This window comes from Aulonocara sp. 'chitande type north' Nkhata Bay, linkage group LG7 (assembly GCF_057382095.1).
Source record: "Aulonocara sp. 'chitande type north' Nkhata Bay isolate Kocher_YH1m ecotype deep benthic linkage group LG7, A_spYH_male_GT1.1, whole genome shotgun sequence".
Classification (NCBI taxonomy): Eukaryota; Metazoa; Chordata; class Actinopteri; order Cichliformes; family Cichlidae; genus Aulonocara; species Aulonocara sp. 'chitande type north' Nkhata Bay.
The window spans coordinates 2,337,761-2,360,734 of NC_141350.1; the positions used below are offsets into that span (position 1 = coordinate 2,337,761).

General features: G+C 40.3%; 1 protein-coding gene across 1 annotated transcript in view; it reads left to right on the forward strand.

Moving 5' to 3' along the window:
- Positions 1 to 22,974, forward strand: part of cdh13 (cadherin 13, H-cadherin (heart)) — a 423,814-nt gene that overhangs the window by 99,698 nt on the left and 301,142 nt on the right. The window contains exon 2 of the mRNA XM_086297939.1: positions 12,161 to 12,281. Coding sequence (XP_086154065.1) covers positions 12,161 to 12,281 — 121 coding nt within the window. The remainder of the gene's footprint in view (positions 1 to 12,160; positions 12,282 to 22,974) is intronic.

Sequence of the window (22,974 nt, forward strand, 5' to 3'; positions counted from 1 at the left end):
ATGAGATTCTGAGGCCACCAAAGCGAAAGCCCTCCGCCACTTGGCTACGCCTAGAAATCCTGTCCATAAAAATTATGAACAGAATTATTCTGAACAATGACACGTGCATAAAATCAAACAATATTGTTATATTAAATAATTTGAGGAAACTCCTTTAAGGTCTTTGGGCCAGAGCCAATGGTAGAAACTGCATTTTCCGTAATGACAGTAAAACCACATGTTGATAGTTTTCGACGGCTCTGTACCTTTACCAGTACGTTAACAACATGCCTAAAACAAAGCATAGGGCCCCCAGTGAACATCACGATACTTGATTTTTGTATAGAAGATCATTGAAATGTGTTTCAGAACTTCTCTTTTAGAATTTTGTAGTGTGTCTGTTTTCTGTTTACCAGTTGTGCCCATTCTGTAATAAATAATCTGATGATGTCTTTTGCTAATCCTTGTATGCTAACCAGAATCTGGTATCTCTTCATCACACAACAATTTGTTTCACTCGCTGGGCCCACGTCCTCATTTTAGTTTTGACAGAGTTTTAGTGGTAAAGGCTTGAACGTGAATTGAGATGCGGTTTGGGGAAGGCCTCAAAGGGGACTGGCGGTGGCTCGTGGGCCTGGCAGATCCCCGTGTACGAAATAGAAGTGAAGAAGTTAAAGAATTGAAATGGGGAGGCAGGGTGGGGCACGTAAATGAGAACAAACAGCTTGTAGAACTGGGGGAACATATATAGGAGCATGTTTGGAAGCGTGGTCCCGCTGCTGAAACTCAGATACTTTATCTCCAGTTATTGCGTCACAACGCATCTTTTGCAATTTTCTCGTTTTCATGTTCACACATGCTTTTCGTTATGCAGTTATAATTATCATTCCTTATAAAATGAATGAATTTAGCAAACAACCAGTTTCTTCTGTCATTTCTGCTTCATTACTATTAACTTCTCTTGCCAAGTACTCACTTCTCATACCTCCACCTAAATGGCAGCTTCCAACTTCTCTGAGACACATGTGAGCTTTTATAGACCAACAGAAGATAACATGTGACACAGCTGTCCAGATGTTAGGGAATTCTTGCAATTTGGGTCGTTTTCGCTAAAACTACCTTTTGTAAAGGACAGCTGGGCACGTCTGTGTAACGGGAATATCATCAGACAGGAAGTGCCTGCTGAACTATTCCTAGTTGCTCATGAAGAAATTAAACCTGTTGCTCTGTGCAAGTAGATTAAATATGTACTAATTACAGCAAATTCCCATCAAAGTGTTTATCAACCAACTGTAAGGCACAATCAACTTTGAGAAATTAGCTTGTGAATTTAGCATTTAGACTTCCAGCAGTATTCTGGTATTGTGTACCGTCCCTCTAGTGTGCCTCTACTGGCCTTTTTCTTTATAGTTATATTGTATTTCTGCCTTCTGCTTCTTTCTCCTTTATTACCCTCCTGATTTTGCATTCACACAGTGACAATAACCAGCCAACAGCAAAGATGCTTTTTCTGTTTTTCTCTCTTGTCCCTGCTTGCTTGGCTGCCCGCGGTCTATGGTGAGGCTGTGTGTTTACTGCTCCAGTGTTGTTTTACAGGCCCAGCAGGTGTGACCAGGGTTCGGCAGTGTGGGCCAAGAACCAGATGGTTTCATGACTCAGGTGCTCCATGCCTGGGTAACCTGCCAGCTGCAGGTGTCTACGGCCCATCCTGATTGATTCTCTCTCTCGCTTGGGTTTCTGGCTCATCTCGGGCTGTATGTGTAGCCAGTCTGGAATGGGTCAGCCAGACCTATAGTGAGGTGTGTGCACTGACATTTACCTTGATGGATTCAGACGCATTGCAAGATTGAGGGGAAATGTGGAACGGGTAAGACACGAAGGTGGCTGGATGAAATGTCACGGTGCTAGCTGGGTGTAAACTGTCCAACATAATTGCAGGGAGGTGGTAAAATGTGCCGAGCATTCTTTAACATGGGTACGGCTGTTTCAAATTCTGGATCAATATCAGATCTGTACACAAAAGCAAAGTTAACGTACCTCGATCTATTCAGCTTACAGAAAACAATGCCTTAAAGCAGGGGTGGGCAACTCCAGGCCTCGAGGGCCGGTGTCCTGCAGGTTTTTGATGTGTCCTTGATCCATCACAGCTGATTTAAATGGTTAAATCACCTCCTCAACATGTCCTAAAGTTCTCCAGAGGCCTGGTAATGAGCTAATCATTTGATTCAGGTGTGTTGACCCAGGGTGAGATCTAAAACCTGCAGGACACCGGCCCTTGAAGCCTGGGGTTCCCCACCCCTGACTTAAACAAAAGAAAAAAAGCAGACAGTGAAATAAAGTCCAGTTTTTGGAAGATACCGTTTTTCAGTACTTGTATTGTATTTGTGAATCAATACAAAAAAAAAAAACAGGTGAAATAATTCTCGATAATAAAGACATTAGAATGCATGAAGGACGCAGACTGACAGGAGTCTGTTCCCTTCGTTTTCCTTTGCCTCTCTCAATCTTCCTTCTTCCACTGTCTGATTGCATTTAGCCTCACATACACACAGTCCATGTGCACATACTCACACATCACTTCTAACAGCCATCACAGCCTTTCTCTCAACCTCTTCCTGCCCGCCACTCCTCAGCAAATATCTGGTATAGCGGTCTCCATCTCTATCTATCGATGCACTCTGAATTCTCGAGGCGCTATTGATTCCCAGCAGAGGTGACATTTACTGTGTGCTCTCCCAAGTCATTGCCTTAATCACCTGACTGGTCCTTCACACTTGAACTAAATCAGATGTCAAACTCTCAAGCGATGAGCTGACCCGCTGTTACTCCTCACGAATGAATATGAGTTGACTGACATCATAACCGCAACGACAAAAAACAGCAACCTGAGCCACTCGGCCCTCACACCCTTAGTCAGCCTCGTCTGTCATTTTAATCAATACTACTATCTGCTCATCTCTGTAAAGACAACTTTTACACTTTTTACTTTGTTTACTGCCTCATAAAATACTGACCTTGTGATGACCACGGTGTACTTTTCATTCCCCGTTCATTTTTGCACTTTTCACCTTAATGCTGTGAACAGATCTTATGATGCGACGGCCTGATCTAAATGCTAGAGGTAAAAAACACATGGATGCTTCGTTCATAATTGAGCATTCCTCGTCTGCTAATATCAACCTAAAGACATGCACGCCGAGTAGCTGTCAATAGATAACTGTATATATATTTCTCCACCAAGAAGCGAATGTATACTAGGGCTGCCACAAACGATTATTTTGGTAGTCCACTAGTCACCGATTATTTTTGCGATTAGTCGACTAATCAGATCATCATCCACTGGACGTGAAACGTACAGCTTATTGCACCAGCAGCATCTGCTCTTATATAACTATCATTAGCTTACAGCTTTAAGTGTTTAAGGTCTGTGCTAACTAAAAATAAAGACAAGATGATAGTTTATTAAATTTTAATGAAATCTGCAGATTGTTTCGGTGAAGTTTAATAAACTCCTTGTATAAAATAAAATACTACAAAAAGCCAAACAATAACATTTTAAGTTATCTAAGTGACTCATATATCATGTTTAACCTGAGTAGCGAAAGACGGCGGTGGGTTTGAAAACGATTTGCGGGGAGTCCGGTGTTCTCACGGCTCTAGTTAGCCTCGCCCCCGGCTCGCTATCAAGCTAGTGGGTAACAGACGTCTCCGAAAACGTCGGAGCGCTTTTGAAAATATGTGGTGTCCTGATAAACTGAGCAGATATTTGAGGTTTACACAGCTACATTCTCGCCTGAAAATATGTTAAACGTTTATTTTGTGACCCAGAAAGAATAATAAGAGTAATATTAAAACTAACTAGCTGCCGCCATTGTTGGAAACTGAGCTGGGCTGCGCTATGAATTCTGGGACACAGCTTCTTCTTCGGGGTTTAACGGCAGCTGGCATCCTTGTACATGCAGTGCTGCCATCTTCTGTTTCAGTCCGTTATTACACTCTTAAATCCTGCTACTTATTCCTGCGTCTTTTGTGATCTTACAAAGCTTCAAACGACGCGTCGACTATTAAATCAGTCGTCGACGATTTTGATAGTCGACGTAATCGTGGCAGCTCTTATGTGTACAAACCCATCCAGCCCCAATTTTTTTCTTCGCAATTTTATTATTTTGTCCTCATTTAAAATGTAGTAAGGCTTTTATGAGCTCTACAAACATGACTTCCAACCACCAGAAAACATTTCTTTGAGACGTACGACAACTTTTTAAACATAATTATTTATTTATTAGGAAAAGGTTCGTCAAAAGTGGAGTTTAAAAAAAAGGAACAGAAAAAAATCTCTTTTGTGGATTTTCTGGTTTTACGACTGATTAATGTTGAGCTGCATAAAAGTCGTTTAATAACTGCATTGTTAGTATAAATACAGAGAATTTGTATTTGTTCAGATGCATAAACACGTCTAACAGACAGTATTCAAGTCTCACCAATAACAGAACCAACAACAAAAGTGAGCATAGTGTTGTTGCTGGTGATGATATTTTATTCTATTTTTTCCAACATTTGGTATTTCACCCATTTTGGATGAATGAAGGTATCTCCTTGAAAGTAGATTACATTGATCTTGGACACATTTATCAAAAGTTGTCCTGCAGGTTTTCAGTGATTGCTCAAACTTCTACTTTATATTACTCCAGATGTGTGCTGGTTTCAGATTAGGTTCCACGTTTTCTTTTCTTATCTTTTCTTTTCTCGTTGGAAAACATAATTGACTTGGTTAATTAAATGTCTATTAATACTTTTCATTCTTTTTCAGATATTAAACCAGTGATATGTTCATTAATAATGTAATTTGTTGATAATATAGTGTAGAGGCTCTATATATTATTTGCGTTTCACTTTTTATTTGCTTTTGAGTTTCACTAGTTGTTTGGTTAGGTTTAGAAATCCATAATGTTCTTGTGTCTTAGTATTATTTTAATCTTTTTTGCTATTAATATTAATAATAATTATGATATGTTATAATATTCCCGTGTCTATTGGTGGTGGTTCGCACCGTCCCCTCACCTCAGCTCTCGGTTTGCTGGAGCTTTTCTATGTGAAGTTTGGCATGTTCTCTGCATACCTCTGTGGCCTCTCTGGCTTCTTCCTTCACCTCACACACTTGCATGTTGTTGATCCTAAATTGCCCGTGAATGTGAGCATAAAAGGTCGTCTCTCTACGTTAACCCTCAAAACACTGGCGCCCGGTGCAGGGTGTACCCCGCGTCTGAGCTTGTGACAGCTTGGACAGGCTGCAGCTCAAATGCACGGATAGATGGGAATTAGTTTTTTCTTCTCCTTCTTTCTTTTTTAAATTATAAGACCAAAAGAAATAAGATGAAACAGTGAATAATTTAACATTTAGCAAAATGAGTTTTGAGGTCAGAGTTTTTTCTTTTGTTTTGTTTGAATGAGATCTGATCATCTTTCTTTTTTGGCTGAATCAATATTGAAGAGTAAAGCACAGTCATAAGTGATACAGCAAGCTGAAAATAGAATTTTATTAGATCCCAATGATCCTGCTGTCTGACACTTACCATTTGCATGACTTGTTTACTCCACTCCTCTCTCTCATGTTGTCCACATATCCTGCTAAATGCTTTCTGATCTATTTATCTCCTTGGCTCTTTGTCCATCATCTCATTAAACTGTTACATAATACACAATTTTCAGTTGCTTGACCAAGATAATTGTTCCGGCCGAAGAGGTATTTTCATAGAGCCGAGGCTCTTTGTTCCCTAAGACCAGACCATAGCAACCCCTCTGTGTAGCACTCTGGCAAACACATACAGAGCCAGTTACTGCTGAACAGTGAGAGCCTGAAAGAAACATCAAAACGAAACGAGGGACCCGGCATAAAAACAAACAAACGAAAAATAATTACTTTCATTGAACCCAACAGATAAAAATACTGTGAAGTTGAGGAATCATTTAATAGTTTTTCTATATGTGCATTTATATTTTCACCATGTCTGTGTTGGCGCACACAGGCAGGAGCTTCACTAAACTTCATTGTCGAGAACATTTGAGCAAAGAATTAGGTCAGATATCCACGTCCCCCTAATTCTAACTAATTCAATTTTGCACTTGTATAACAAAACAATAACCAGAGGATTTTCATACCATTAAACCATTTTTTAAATCTACCAAGTTCAGTCTCTCATATATGTAAAATAAGAACCAACAAGCGAGCTTAAACACACATAAAAACAGCTCAGACAAACAATAAAAGGTGTATGTACACACACACAACATCTCACCGAAATCTTTTATCTCCACACAATCTCTGCATAACTTTGAAAGAGATTTTTAGCTGATACTCTCATCAAAAAGACTTATTAGGAAAAAGACTGACATTGACGATAATACCTCTCAGCTGGCTGATACGACCTTCACTGATCCAGTAGACCTAAATGGATTCCTGATGGAGGGTAGTGGCTGACAATAACACCTGCCTGTTTCTACCGCCACTCCCATTAACTCTGTGTTGCCTTAATACTGTGGTTCAGCACTGGAGCTGGATTGTAATATTTTCCCCTTAATGGACGTTGAAATGAGTGTTCATGATGTGCGTTGATGGAGGTGTGTGGTGTATATCCATGTTTTCCTGCCATGCCAACATGACTTGCAGCCTACTTAGTCAGCATGCTTGAGTTTAGGGACAAACGGTGTCAGGACAGAATAAATTAATATTTTGACAAGCAAGGAAAACAATTCAATTCAGTTTTATTTACAGTATATCACGTGTAAATCACAACAACAGTCACTTCAAGGCGCTTTATATTGTAAGGTAAAGACCCCACAATTATACAGCAAGCACTTTGGTGACAGTGGGAAGGAAAAACTCCCTTTTAACAGGAAGAAACCTCCAACAGAACCAGGCTCAGGGAGGGGCGGGGCCATCTGCTGTGACCGGTTAGGATGGGGAATAAAGACAGGACAAGGACAAAGACACGCTTTGGGCGCGCCTTCCCGGGGTGTGGTGATCAGAGAGGTGGGAAGTAACAAAGTACAAATACTACGTTACTGTACCAAGGTCGAATTTTCAGGTATCTGTACTATACTTTATTAGTAAAGTCAAGAGTATTTAATTTTCTACTTTTACTTCTACAGTTTACACAATTATCTGTACTTTCTACACTTTCCTTACATTTTCATAACAGTCTCGTTACTCTCGATTCACCTGTATCGTTTGTAGCATTTACAATTTCAAATGTAACATTTCTATTAATTCAAGAAACATCAGCAAACATACAAACTGTTCATGTGCAGTGTGTTGCAGTGTGTTGCTGGCTAAAGGTACAGCTGCTGTATTTGTAGGGAGAGAAAGGAATGTGGGATAAGTTCACTCAGAGATGGAGAAAGATATAAGACAGGCAGCACAGGAACGGGGAAACAGGTTATACCTAAAGGTAAGGTCAGTCATACTTGATACACTGCAGATCTAAAAATGACTTTGTCAGGATAAACAGATTCGCCTGCAAAACTGTGTTTGACTGGTGCACAGCAGCTGTGGTGTTCATGGTCACTGTCAGGTTACCTTAAGTATAGGAGATAATCTGCATTGAGTTGATGATGCTTAGATTAATTTCCTGAATTCCACTCTTATACCAACTGTATACAGTGTAGTATAAAGACAACACAGAGTGGGCTGTCATTGTCATTGTAGGACATAGAAATCAGCCAGGACAGCTCATGAAACATCTGCTGACATCTTGTTGAATTCAGTTCTGTAAATCCACAAAGAGCAGCAGGTCAGCTGATCACAGCCTGCACTGGTGCTCACATTAGTGATTATCACAGGTTGTGATTCTGTTTCCAACACCAAGCCACTACAACTGATCTTAGGGTTCCCCAACCTGCTGAATCCCACTTCTTGGCTGTCCTCATTAGAGATGGGCAGTAACGCGTTACTGTAATCCGATTACTTTTTTCAAGTGATAATGGATTAGATTTATATAGCCTATTCATTCACTCTCACATTCACACACTGGTGGAGGCAGCTACAGTTGTAGCCACAGCTGCCCTGGGGCAGACTGACAGAGGCGAGGCTGCCATATCGCGCCATCGGCCCCTCTGGCCATCACCAGTAGGTGAAGTGTCTTGCCCAAGGACACAACGACCAGGACAGAGAGCCCGGGGATCGAACCGGCGACCTTCCGGTTACAGATGCGATTCCCACCCACTCGTGTGTGGGGCGAGCCATGGTCTCCCCACACACGAGTAAAGTAAGGGATTACTATCGCAAAAACGGTAATTAGATTACTGTTACTTTCCCGTAGGAACGCTGCGTTACTGCGTTACTAAAACCGTGATTCTTTTGCGAGAATGTCTCATGACAGTGACGTAAGCGAGTGCGACGTTCGTGGCAACAGCTGTGTGCAGATCAACAATGGATCATATATCAGTGCGGAGAGAGTATGAGCGTGCAGCGTTTAAAGCGTGGAAGTACTGACCTTACTTTGAGTTTGATTCCATAAAAAGTGACAAAAACATTAGTGTCCGCTGTGCGTGGGAAGAAAACTTCTTTTTACAGCGAAAAAACCCCTAAACCTCCGAACAAGCACCGAGTAGCTACCACGGGAATGTGAAACTCGTGGATTCTTCCACTGACCGCGGCACACCTGCACCAGGGTAAACCTCCGCCTACCCAACTCCTGCTTTACAGGTGAAAATAGAGCAACAGGACCGCTGAGTCTTTGACTTTATTTATTTTCTGCTGTGTTTTACTTGCATCTATTTGAAAGACTGAGTGTAAACACAAAAAATATTTTATTTTATGAGCTGGAATGTGCAGAAAATAGGTTTAAATGTTAAACTAATTTCTTCCAGTCAGAGAATGTTGCATATAATAAAATTTTTGCTTGATGCATAAAGTTAAAAGATTAAAACTAATAAAACAAGTTTTAAAAAGAGACTTTTCCATTTGATTACATTTTGTATGATGGATTATGCAGAAAAAGTAGAATTGGGCTGAAAGATCTATCGCTTTATCACCTATTCAGGTTGTAAATTGTGTTTTTAAAAAGTAACTAATTACTTTTGAAAATAAGTAATCAATAAAGTAATGGGATTACTTTTGGGGGAAGTAATAAGTAATTAGTTACTGATTATTTTTTTCAAGTAACTTGACCAACACTGGTCCTCATGTTTGTGTTTGGGTGTGAAGGCAAATTGTAGACAACTAAATACAGTTAAATTAAATTTCTTTCACTTGTGTCCTACATAACAGATTCAAACATTCATTAGAATTTCATTCAAATAACATTTGTATTCTCGTGTACTTATAATATTATATTATTATATTGATATAGCAAAAGGTTTAGTTGTCTTTGCATAGAAATATCTGGTAGAATTTCTCTTTGAGGTGTTACTTTTCCTTTCTTAGTCTGAGTACATTTCAGAGACTGTACTTTTTTCTTTTACTTCAGTAAAGAAGTAGATTCAGTACTTCAGGTGTTACTGGAGTATTTTGTTAAAAACCACAGATATCTGTACTTCTACTTAAGTAAAGAATACCGTTACTTTGGCCACCTTTGGTGTACGTAAGACCTCTATGGCCTTATGGTGGACAAAGCTTGTTTACCATGAGGCTGGATCTTGATACACGATTACAGCACAGCTTTGTGTCTTTTAAGTAAATAAAATAAATATTTGAGTATGAAATTTTGTTTGTATTTTAAAACAATGATGCAAAAAGATATAAAATAGAAGAAATAAGACAATAAAGCAACTAAAACAACAACTTTGGGTCAATGTTGTGTCTTTCGTTGAACATTACATACTACATAATGGTCCATTTTGCAGGTTAGACTGTGCCAATAATTTTGATAACATGTGTCATAAAGTCAGCAAACAATTATTTTCACTGGTGAAGTCGGGTTTCCTTAATCAAGATGCACAAATGAACCTGTAGATCTAAATCAGCAGATGTAGCTCACCTGTAAGTGTAAATGTGAATGTGCTGTATATGGTTATTTGTGAATGACTGGCTATTTCTATTTGTCAATCCTCTTGCTTAATAGGTGGCAGGTAAGTATAATGTTAGTATAATGACAGAGTCACAGAGATTAAACTTTGTGTTTGTGCAGGAAAAAAGTGTTAATTGACTCTGTAGCACAATAAAATTTCACATTAGAGGAAATAAAATATTGTGACTGCTGCATTTGCATAAAATCACCTCCCTTAATTTACGTTCAGTATGTAGACATATCCTGAGTTTTTCTATTAGTGGGTGACTGATCTCTTCATCTCTCGGCTGCTTCTTTACGCTGTCACACAAACTATTTCTGAAAATATAACACTACACAGTTTTGTAAACCTGTGAAATCATTTGAAGTGATATATTGATCAACCTTCAGTTTCAAAGTTGCTGTAACTGTAGTATATCTATGAAACTAATGCAGTTCTTCTTCTTTGGTAGTTTTAAAAAAATGTTATCAGAGATACAGTCCAGAAAGACAGAGCCGTGAAATTATTTATTTCTTATTCTCAGTAAAAACACGAGGCTTTTAAGAATAGTAGAGTCTGTGACGTTTATGGTAAATGTTGTATTGCACTTTATGTTTATGAACTCGTTGTCATCCTTAAAGATGCAGGGCACCAGGAAACCATTGGAAAATCATTATAATCACTCTATGAAATCAGAAATTGTTCCCCACAATATTTTCTTAGCATTAGCTTCAACTGGTTCACACATATTAATCACCTTGGATGGTTGCTGGCTTATAACTCTCTTGTACACATTCAAGTGGTTATCCAAAGCTGTGAGTCTTTGCTTGGTATCTGTGTGGACAGCTTGTGGTACTTCCACCATTCTGCAGCTCTGATAGATGACTAGCTTCCCTCTGTGCTGCCTTCATCTTGGCCCCTGATCCTAACATTGTTCCTCGCATCCATTCAATGCATCCAACGCACCTTTTGTTCATCCCCCAGTATGCGGGGATGATGACACCCTGGCTCCACCGTGCTAAAGTATTTGTTGTACCTCATCAGTCTCTAGTAAACTGCCTACAGGGCGAGTGGGATTTTTTTTAATGATACAAAATTTACCTGATATCTTACAAAATGTTTCTAACCTTATTTCTGACAGTGTTGGTGCCACCTTGGATCTTCCACAAAATACTCCATCATGACTTGTTCAAAACAAATAATTCACGCTTATAAAGCTATTTGTTATATATCATAATGACAACACATATTTTTAATGCTGGACATAAAAACTAAAGGTAACAAGAACAATAACCTGAAAGAAAAGGTGTCCTATCATTATCTCTTTAACAGCATATCCTCAATCAATGTGAAGTATTAGTTTTGCTGTGATATGCTCCAGCCTAGAGGATGTTTGGTTTGAACATCCCTTCAGTCATTTTACAGCCTGTTTCCATGGGAACATCCACCCTTTAAACCCCTTTGAAAAACAGGGGCCGAAGTATTTTTTCCACTTTAAATATTTCTTTAACCTGAATGAGGTTTTTTTTGCTCTTTTTGAGAAAGACAGTTTATCAGTAAAAAGTCAAGGAGGGTAGTTTTAAATTTAAATTGTAAAGCAGCACATTGAGAAAAAGACAAAAATCTATGAACACTAAAAATAAAAAAGAAATAAAACCATACTCATGTCTTTACTAACTCCAGTAACACCGATGAGCCTCAGAGGAGAAAACATCGAATCACACAAAGACTGTCGTTGTTATTTGCTTTAAACTGTAATGTAAAAGTGCATCACTCTAACACTCTCACCATTATAAGCTGTGCCTGTGTAAATATGCCGTTTCTGAGTAGTACTACTCAGAAAAGGTTTGTTGTAAAAACTAGAAAGGATGTTAGGAAATATGAACGATATGTACGAGGTCTGTGGTCCAAGGACACGTTAGCTGCTAGCATCACACAGCTCGACTCCCGGTGCCTTATGTTTGGGTCAGAGGTGAAACTGTGGGGGGGGAAATGCCAGGAGAATTCCTACAGTGTTAGAATTGCTGCTTTTTCTTTGCCATGGATTATTTATGTATCTGTTTTATGCTTTTGCTGTTTATTTTGGGGAATTGCATCTTTAAAAATGTGTTTCTGTTATTCCAGCTTTGGTAATCTGGTCTGAACCATGTGCTTATCTGTAATATTCTGACTGTTGGTGTTTTCTGTGTTGCAGGTTGCCCATGTGGGTGGCCAAGGGGATGGTGGCCACGAGGGCTGTGTGCCTGGCTTCCAGGTCAAAAAGTACCAGGTGATGTACAGAGGTCCTTTCCAAAAAGGACAACGCCTTCTTCAAGGTCAGTAAATTGGTTAAAATCTCTATATCCACACCACAATTCAACATCCAGTTGTACCGACACAAATATCCTTTCCTTCATCTGTCTGGGTTTTGAGGATTTGAACAGCAGCATATCACGGGGCTCTAGGCAGCAGGTTCCTACCAGGTCAAGGTGGAATTATGTGTGTGTGCATGTTCATTAAAATTCCTTTGATTATAAACATGGGGTAAAACGGGTTGCTTCTTTGCACCACAGTGATAACAACATCATTTTTGTCTGCAAATGAATTATTCTCCTTTTTTGAATGATATTTACAAAAGTATTTTCCCTCTTTGTTCCTCCCCCGAAGACAGCTTTGAGCTGCTTAGTTAACTGTGTGTGCTGTGTGCTCATATGCAAGCGTGTTTGCTGGAGCTTTTGAGTCCCAGTTCAACGGTTACATGCTCGAGTTGACTTAGCTTTCTGCAAAGCTCCGGTCCCTAACACACTCTGACTTGCATTTTCCTCTGTATGCAGAAAATTGTGTTTGATCTCAGCAGGTTTAAAATCAAAACCTTTAAGATTTAAGAGTTCGAAGAGTTCACAGCTGACGAGTCCATGTCACGGAGGCTTAGTTCTGTCTCTGAGCCACTTGTGAGTCAGTCTTGTCGCTCCTAAGTTAATGCAGTGACCAGTTAGTTTCCCCACAGCCTCCTGCACACGTCCAATCTCAACTCCATATTGCAACCACAACTTATCGGTCCATTTTGCTCCTTTGGGGCACTCTGGCAATGCCCATCTACACAACTTCACTTGGTCTCTACAGAGATCAGCAATAATGTCAGCTGGCTAGCAGTCTGCTCCTTTGGGCTTGTGAGTTATGGCGTCTTTCCACAGAAATCGATAAGGTGAAGTCAGCTAGCGGTAGTTTTATTGCAAAGCTGAGTTTCTACCAATTTATTTGCTTAATAATTCATTTTTCCTCTCATTTGTTATTTTATTCATACAACATGATGAAATACAAATGAAATATGTAAATTGAAATGGGAATAATTTATGGCGTCTTATTCACTCTGTCATTTATTGTGGAACTTGTTTTCATTCCCCTCTCATTATTCAACCTCTTCTTTATTTATTTAATCATCCCCACGATTCTTCTCCGCACTGAGAAGCTACACCAGCAGAATGTAATCACCTGCCTGTCTGACATGCGCATATTGTGTTGCATCCATATACACAGCAGTAACAGGCTTCTTTTGAGCTCACAGTGCTTTTAGTGCTTGTCGAGTTTCTTTGTGTGGCATTCACCTGATGGACAGCTTTTCCAATTGAAAATACATACTTTCCTGCCTATACAGCAAAATATGACAAATCTAAGAATTTCTCCTTCAATCTTCTTTCTTCTTTTTCAGCTTTATTGTATTTGATTTGGTCAGCCAGCGAGGCACTTTGTCATCTGGAGGTTCAGCGGTGCGTGTAGTAGGAGACAGAACGCAGTTCTGCTTTAGTGCTCTGCTCTGGGACAACACAGTGGTTCCATTACCTTGAATACGCTCCTGTCAGCAGAAACACCTCTCACCATTGGGGGGTGGGGGGTCCCACTGCTCACAGAAGTATAGGCATGCTACTGGCCACACACGTACATGCATATAAAAGTGTGGGTTCAGGCTTGTTGTGCATTTGTTACAAAGAAAACCTGAGATGCATGCTGTGATTGCCTGTTTGCTCATAGCCGTTCAACAGAAATCTTCTACTCTAAATACTTGTTTGATCATTTCAAATGTTTCTTAAAGATTTAATCGCTTTTACAAACGCTGCACTTCAATAGCTGCTAAAACTGAATAGCTGCGAAAAGACCAGACGAATATGTGAAATATAGAAACCTAGAAAAAGAAACAGATAGGGGAGGTGACTTCAGCATTCTTTGTTCAACAAAACGCGTGTAATTAGTATTGACTGTGTCGTTACGTTAGTGAAAGCTGTGTAACACGTCGCTGAATTGACCAGATGCAAGAATGTTAGATTCATGATGAAAATCAAAGCAGAATAACAGCATGTCGACAATGCGGGTGCATACTTTGCAGCGTGTTTGTGTGATTTCAGAGTAAAATGGAAAACCGTTTGTTAGCATGAAATAAACTCAGTGCTTTACGAGTACATCTCTGAGAGGATCGATGCTATTTTACCTCACTACAATCCATTTTTGTTAAATTTGAACAAACCGTCTGCTGAGTGTGAGCAGGATGTATAAAGAGTGCCAGAGGCTGCAGCCAGGCTCAGTGACACATGCAGATTTATGTAAATGCTGCTCAGCCCAGTGCCACCTGCTGCAGACCTCCCTGTGTAATTACTAGTGGAGGGGCGGTCTGTTAGTGAGAGATACCTGTTGGCGCAGACCTGGGTTCAAGGACATCCATCTCGGCTAATGGGCATTTCTGAGAAACAAATGCATACAGAAATACAGTAACGGCGACTCTTTCTCTATCTTTCCAGCTCTCGGTGGCTTTGCTGGTGCTTTGTTTATTACGCCATCACCGCTGCCTCGTAATTCCGCTCTACCTCTAGCTTTTACTCCAAGCCTAGTTTTATTGCACCTTTTGTTTTTGCTCCTACTCAGCTGGTTATTAAATTTAATATATGTGATAGAAATGTAGGCACATGGAAATGTGAAAATTATGACTGGAAATAAACCTGCTTATGACATTATAAATATTACAATTTTAACATAGTAAAGAGCTTTTAAATTGTTACACTGCATGTGTAGGAAATGCAACCTTGAGGAGAAGCAGTGTGCTCCGTCCTTTCCCTTCAGCTACATGTGATGCAGACACAAACTCATTGTCTGTGTCACGTTTTGTGTAGTGAAACTGTAAAAGCTTCAGCAGCAAACTTCACATCCCCGAATGCAGCAACTATGATCTGAAGGAGAAAAATAATCTGCTTTTCTAGACTGAATTAACCTCGTGCAGCCTACAGCTCATTTTAAAAACCGTTCTGAACATCGACGTACCCTGAATGTTCTGAACAAAGAAGAAATTCATTTAAAAATATAAAAGCTTTAATAGAAAAGCCTGAAAACTGCATTTAACAAGGAGCTGAGTTTATTAACGTAAAAGATGTTCGAGTCAGTGAGAAAGTCCTCCTATCTATCAAACAGCTGTTTCCACTGAAATTGATCCATCACTTTAAATTTCATCTCTTTAATTTTGTGTAGTTTTACTGCAGCCACCACAACATCCATGAAACGGGCACTAAAGGTCGTTCACTCTGGCCTGGATCAGTTGATGAGTTTGTGAATGTTTCCCATCAGTTTGGTTTTTCACACAGAGAAAAATCCAAAATGCATCACTACAAACCATCATTTAAGGAGCTCAGGAAGAAAAGTGTCTGGACCTCTTTAAGATGCTTGAAAACCTCTCATTCAAGAAGCTTCTTCAGTTCTAAGGTCAAACGGAGGGTCCCAGATTTAAGCAGTATGGGAGTGTCCCCCAAGAGGGACAAGGACCCCCACTGATCTTAAACTGAAGAAGCTTCTCAGATGAGAGGTGAAACGACTTCAAGCAACTTAAAGAAGTCCAGATGCTTTTCTTTCCAAGCTCCTTAGACTACGATGACCTGGATAACGGAGAACCTTCACAGGCATACAAACCACGTCAGGTTATGGAGCCCCTTTATTGGCCAGATGGAGCAACAAGCGTAAATACAGGAAGAAGGTGCCGTGTTCGGCACTACTGGAGAACACAGATCATTTACATTCATTTCACAGCTAATTGGTAACTCGTACAGACCTTTGCACATCTGTAGCACCTGCCACATTAAGAATACAAACCATACGCAGCTTAGGAAGTAATCATGTTCACACCACAAACAAATATCCTTTAGAGTTTTTCTGGAAACGCACCAGGAACGCCTCCTCAAAGGGTCTCAGTGCAGTCATTTTGGTCTGGACCCTCATCTGCGCACAAACGAACTGCACCAAAGGGGAAAGAGTTCAATATGAATGGACTAAACACCACAGGTGTGAAAACACCCCAAATCTAATTACACTGCAACTGAAAACTGAACATAACATATAAGGAACAAAAAGCATTTCACACTTCCAGCAAGAAAATATTATGTAGATGAACAGAATACAAGCTGTTTGCTGAATAGCCCACGGCCTTGGATTGAAGGAGGAATTTGAAAGTGGATGTCACCCTTATTTGTTTTACAGCAAGAACTGGCAGATTTTGTTTGAGTGTTTCAAATAGCAGTGTTTGTCAGAGAGCTGAGATGCATTAGTTCTGTGGTGAAAGAAAGATTAGACGTCCTCTTCTGAAAAGTTTCAGTTTGTTCTCTCAGTGGTTTATGAGACGGCGCTGACAAACAGAAACTGTGCTATGTCTCGCCTTATTTTGCACACGTTTGTTTCGTCACTGCCCTACAGTGTTGGTCAAGTTACTTGAAAAAAGTAATCAGTAACTAATTACTGATTACTTCCCCCAAAAAGTAATCCCGTTACTTTACTGATTACTTATTTTCAAAAGTAATTAATTACTTAGTTACTTAGTTACTTTTTAAAAACACGATTTACAACCTGAAGAGGTGATAAAGTGATAGATCTTTCAGCCCAATTCTACTTTTTCTACATAATTCATCATACAAAATGTAATCAAATGGAAAAGTCTCTTTTTAAAACTTGTTTTATTAGTTTTAATCTTTTAACTTTATGCATCAAGCAAACATTTAATTATCTGCAACATTCTCTGACTGGAAGAAATTAGTTTAACATTTAAACCTATTTTCTGCACATTCCAGCACATAAAATAAAATATTTTTTGTGTTTACACTCAGTCTTTCAAATAGATGCAAGTAAAACACAGCAGAAAATAAATAAAGTCAAAGACTCAGCTGTCCTGTTGCTCTATTTTCACCTGTAAAGCAGGAGTGGGGTAGGCGGAGGTTTACCCTGGTGCAGGTGTCCCGCGGTCAGTGGAAGAATCCGCGAGTTTCTCTGTGAGTTTCCCATTACACTCGGTGCTTGTTTGGAAGTTTAGGGTTTTTTTCGCTGTAAAAAGAAGTTTTCTTCCCACGCACAGCGGACACTGATGTTTTTGTCACTTTTTATGGAATCAAACTCAAAGTAAGGTCAGTACTTCCACGCTTTAAACGCTGCACGCTCATACTCTCTCCTGCACTGGATATGTGATCCATTGTTGATCTGCACACAGCTGTTGTCACGAACGTCGCACTCGCTTACGTCACTGTCGTGAGACATTCTCGCAAAAAAATCAGTTTTAGTAACGCAGTAACGCAGCGTTCCTACAGGAAAGTAACAGTAATCTAATTACCGTTTTTGCAATAGTAATCCCTTACTTTACTCGTTACCTGAAAAAACAAGTAACGCGTTACTGCCCATCTCTGCTGCCCTACGAGGCGGCGCTAAAGTCCGTGTAGTTTGCTGTCACCACCTTGCAGGCAGAGCATCACTGAGCCCGTTACTGTGTAAAAATAAAGGACTTCATGAGCAGTTATAGCCATGAGGCATCATAGGAAGACGTGATAACGTGCAAACTTTAGGAGGAAATATGGTGTGGGTTTTATGGGGTACCCAGAGTTGAGTGCACGCCATGTGGACGGCTGATAAAATATGGAGAAAAATGTAGAAAGCCACCTTATCTGTTTCCTGCAGAGCAAACCATAGCTCTGTAAAGGCTTTCCACAATCCCACCCCCAATCCCATGTGATTCCTAAAAACATGGCAGCTTTTTGCATAGCATTACTCATGCTCCTTAACTAAGCATTTCTGAAGAAATTACCTCAGGGAGGGTGGTCTTCTTCAGGCTTGGCATTGCTTGCCTTCCACTTCATGTTCAGATACAGTCTTTGGAGCTCTCCTGGCTGGCACAGGCCTCGAGGCACATTAACTGCATTGAGCTCTGAAGATTTCTTCACCGGCACAATTCGTGTCTCTTGCCTGTATTCCCTTCGACTTTATCAATGAGGCAATTTAAAAGTACTTGAATTCTTATATAGCCTAGCAGTTTTAGATAAACTGGACAAATGGAACAGCTCGCTCATCTGTTTTGTGTTTGCTTCACTTCTGCTCGGCTCTGCTGTCCAAGTTCAGATGATAAAGTTTGCCGTCCTTCTTTCTCAGGGCTCGAGATGTTGTCTGTGGAATTTGTTTCGCTGCAAACCACAGACACAAGAACACAAAGACATTTATCTGTGATCAAGTAGTCCATCATGTTGCACACGAAAGATGAACTTTATCATTCATTTTCTGGTTTATTTAGTTCATATTTTTACTTCCGCAGCCACGGTTAAAAATATTGCTTTTCCACTGCTTGCAAATATTCACAATGTGACCGAGTAGCTCGTTATTTACCACTGTTACTTTAGACAAAAAGCCATCAAGCTGTCTCCAGTGAAAGAGGAATAACAGAAATGCAATGAGTGTATTTATAGTGAAAGCATATTTTAATCCTGAGCTTATTTGTATTCCACAGCAAAATGCCGCTGGGCTCATAGCCAAATGTTTTTCTCTTGGTGTGTGCATGAAGTAAAGCAAATACCTTATTAAGAAGATGCCCTGTAAGGAGTCGGTGCGCGGCTATAAGCAGCCTACCTTTTCTTTGGAATAAAACAGCTGTGCCCCTCACGTTCTTGTGCTACTTACTAATTTTGGCAGCCCTGCTCTGCACCACTCTCAAACCACTGTCACCCTGACCGATGTTACCCCAGTCACCCACCCGCTGTGCACCCACTCTGTCAACCAGAGACTGGGAATGCAGGGATTGATGTTTCTACTTACTATGTGCTGCATGGCAAGGTGCATATCCGGATCATGCCACTCTCTTGCCTGTAATGGCGCAGCATTAATCACTCACTGTATCCAGAGTTACCAGGACCTGCAGCTTCTTTTCCGGTGTATTTTTAATTTGACCATAAATCAAGGTGTGCTTTTGACAAATGACTGTAATTACAGGAAAGGCCATTACTGGCATGTGTATGCACGTCTGCGTGTGTGGAGTGAGTGTGTGGGTGGATGTTTCACAAACATGTTTGTGCATTTGAGGATCGTATGTACAACATGTGAACTGTGGGTTTAACAGCTGACATTGTTCATGAAAAACAGACTGACCTGGCTCACAGTTCTTCCTTATATGGGTCAACTTGTGACTGGAGGCTTCTTTTAGCTTAGGAGCTGGCGGTGAATGTATTTGCAGGAACAGGCGAGTGAATGCTGGAGGTTTTAGAGAAGCGATAGATCAAAAGGTGAAGCTCAAGTTACAGCAGCTTTTTTTATGGCACATCACAAGTCATCAAGGAAAATGTCTTCTTGACATTTTCAGACTCCATTTGTAGGCAGGAAGGTACAAGGTGATATCTGTAGCAGTATTACTTAATATAATAATGTGGTTATTATAATAATATAATATCATGTAAAAGGGTCCATCCATAGACTATAAACTGTATGGATGTATCCACCATGGGGTCGCCTGATGGTTTGGGAACTGTTGTTTTGATGCCTTTAGCTGGAATGATTGTTGTGGACATTTAGCGTGTCCTGGGTCGGCCCCGGGGCCTCCTCCGGTCGGACATGCCTGGAACACCTCACCCAGAAGTCCCCCTTCAGAAGAAGCTCATTTCCACTGCTTGTATCCGCGATCTTGTTCTTTCAGTCACTACACACAGCTCGTGACCATAGGTGAGGGTAGGGATGTAGATCGACCGGTAAATTGAGAGCTTCGCGTTAACACTCAGCTCTCTCTAGGCCTCTCTGCAAATTGCTACCTTATTGTGGTGGAGGGGTTAGTGTGTCCCAGGGATCCCAGGTGCTATGTTGTCCAGGGGCTTTTGCCCCCTGGTAGGCCATGGCAAATTGGTCCTGGGTGAAGAACCAGATAAAGAGCAATTCAGAAGATCCCTATGAGGAAAACATCAAAGGAATAGTTCACCCTGCCCGGGATAGGGCTACAAGCCGGGGAGCTTGCCCAAGGGCGAGCGTCTGGTGGCCAGGCCTTAGTCCATCGGGCACAGCCTGAAAAAGGGAAATGGGTTTTAGCATAGCAGGTTGTCATTGAGACTAGATATATTAGTAAAACTATTTTACTAAAATGTAATCAATGTTGTTCACTTTCACTAAGAATGTTATATGATGACATTAGTGACTGATTATATGCACAGTGCTGTTGTCCTGATTTGGATGAGAGATGAGATGAGAGGTGAAACGTCTTCAAGCAACTTAAAGAAGTCCAGACGCTTTTCTTTCCAAGCTCCTTACACTCAAAAAAGTATGCTCCAAACTGAGCAGGAGAATTTGCAAAGATTTGTGCCTCAACACTGTGGCCAGCCTGTTTCAACACATCTCTCCACAACTCGTAGAGTAGCAGTCACGGTAGTAGACAAGTCCACCACTTCCATGGTTGGGATTCGGTCTCTGGCCCTGTCTGACTACAGCCTTGCTTACTGACCCTACATTGTTGCCACAAATGTTACATGTCGATAATGATAAACACTTTAAGGTAACATAGTTAGAGCTCTGCAATGCCTCAATATTGATGTTGCAAGAAATACTAGTGTCCCTCTTAACCTGCAGCAGCTGAGCAGCAATGGGAACAAGACCTGATACTCATACTGGTACTTTATTTATTTATTTAGTTATTTATTTATACTGTATTCACTGTGCAAAGCTGCTCATGGACACTTTACTAATTACACATAAAAGCACATAAAACACTTTATAAATGACTCTTTATTATTTTTGTCTCTAACCTCTGTGCAGGAAGTATACGAAGTTCAAAATAAAATACCATTATGAAGCTGCAAACCCAAAACAATAAGCTAAACGATGCTATGAACAAATGGTGATATTTTTTCCAGAACTTGTCAGCATCACTGACACTTTCTAAAGAGCACAGAGTGATTTGATCTACTGTTGATATTCAAATATTGATTACACGTGTAGTTAAGAATGACAAGGTACCAGGTCAGATTACGTGCTGCTCTGGGGAATTTTAATTAGGCTAAAATGCATTTTGATTGTTGTCATGGCGCTCATTTTTATCTTTGACATGTGCGACTTTTAGATGAATATATCACCTTTGACAAATGCAGCAGGCCACGAACAGGACGTCTGCTGGAACACATACTGACATTAGTGGCCCTGAGACGGAGTCTGTAGAGGCTGCAATCACAGATCATCAGGGGCAAAGGGACGGCCCTGCCAAGACCCCATCTGCAATAATGGTGCAACTGGCACCCAGCTGATATACTATCGCTCTCTCTCTCGGTGTCTCCTCTGTGTCTGCCTCTGTCTCTCTCACTTACTCGTTTCTTCTCGTGTCCCTGATGGAGATCACTCTGGCTTCCTTCCTATAATCATGTGTCCATTCTGCCTAACCTGCTTAACAGTGATGGAAAAAAGTACATTTCTGATGTAAACTGCGGTATATCTTCTCTTGGATCTAACAAATATATTTCAGAGCACTCATGGAATGAAAAATATCCACATGTTTAATTCAATGCGAGCTGCTCACTAAGAGGCTGTTCATCAATTAGTAACATGATGTTTTTAATTGCAGCTTTGAGGGGATTTAGAGAACAGGTTTTGGCAGGCAGATATAAACTGTCAAGATTAATATTGCATTCTTCTGACCAGACGTTGGCACAGCTTGATTCAAAAAGCATGTGATAGCGTAAAATGATCAGAGATTGCAGTCAGTCAGAGCGGTTTGCACCAGCTGGGATCCTGCTTGCAAACATCTTGCAGGTTTGTTTTTTTTAAATGGGACTTTCTATTACAGAACATTTGTTGGAGGTTCTTGTGATCATCCATCTGCTTTGTCTGCAAATAACCTGAGTGAAGTGGATTTATAGAGAGTGGGAAGGAAAACTATTTTCATTCAGCACTAAACGGCTCTGATGAAAGTGACAAAGGTAATCATCGGAGCTAAAGTCGAACAAAGAGAATTCGATGCCCTCTGCCCACGTGCTCATGGCAGATGGACACATATCCCATATATGGATGAAGCTAAGAGTTCAATCAAGCACGCCAGAAACAAGTGCCGCTATTTTCTGTACATTTAAGATGTTGTTTAATTTATTCTTTCTATTGTAATCAGTGTCAATAGATCCAAGTTAGGCAGAACTGGACTCTTCAGCAAACAAGCAAAAGCCATCTGCATGACTTTTCCTCTGTTATTTCTCTCCGGCAGGTGACGATACATTTTATCATATATGCACTGTTGAATTTACCATATGTGCAGTTTTTTACTATATAAGCTCAAATTCTGTGTTTTCTCATAACCCAAGTTGAGTTTTAGTCATTGTAGGTCAGTCAGGTTTGCATTTGGAGGGAAATAACTTTCGCTCTTGGAAACTTTAATATAACTCTGGATTCACTGCAATGAAAAACATTTCCTCAAGTTATGAGAATGTGAAGCCTTCTCAGCCTCATTGAGTTATTTTGAAACCATGAACAACTGGATACTACATTAGCAGAACTTTCCTAGTGTGACAGTTTGAGAAACCCCGCTGATGAAATATAGTTCCATTTTATAGACACTGGCCAATTAATTTTGTCTTCAACGCGAGGCTGATGGTCGCGTTACGTACTGAGATGCTATTTTGTCATATATAAATAGGAATGCCAAAGGAAACCATTAACTTTGAACAAAAGGTGGCATTGTCTTACATTTCAGGAGCCGCAAACCCCTGAAGTATTAGTACAACATAATACAAAGTA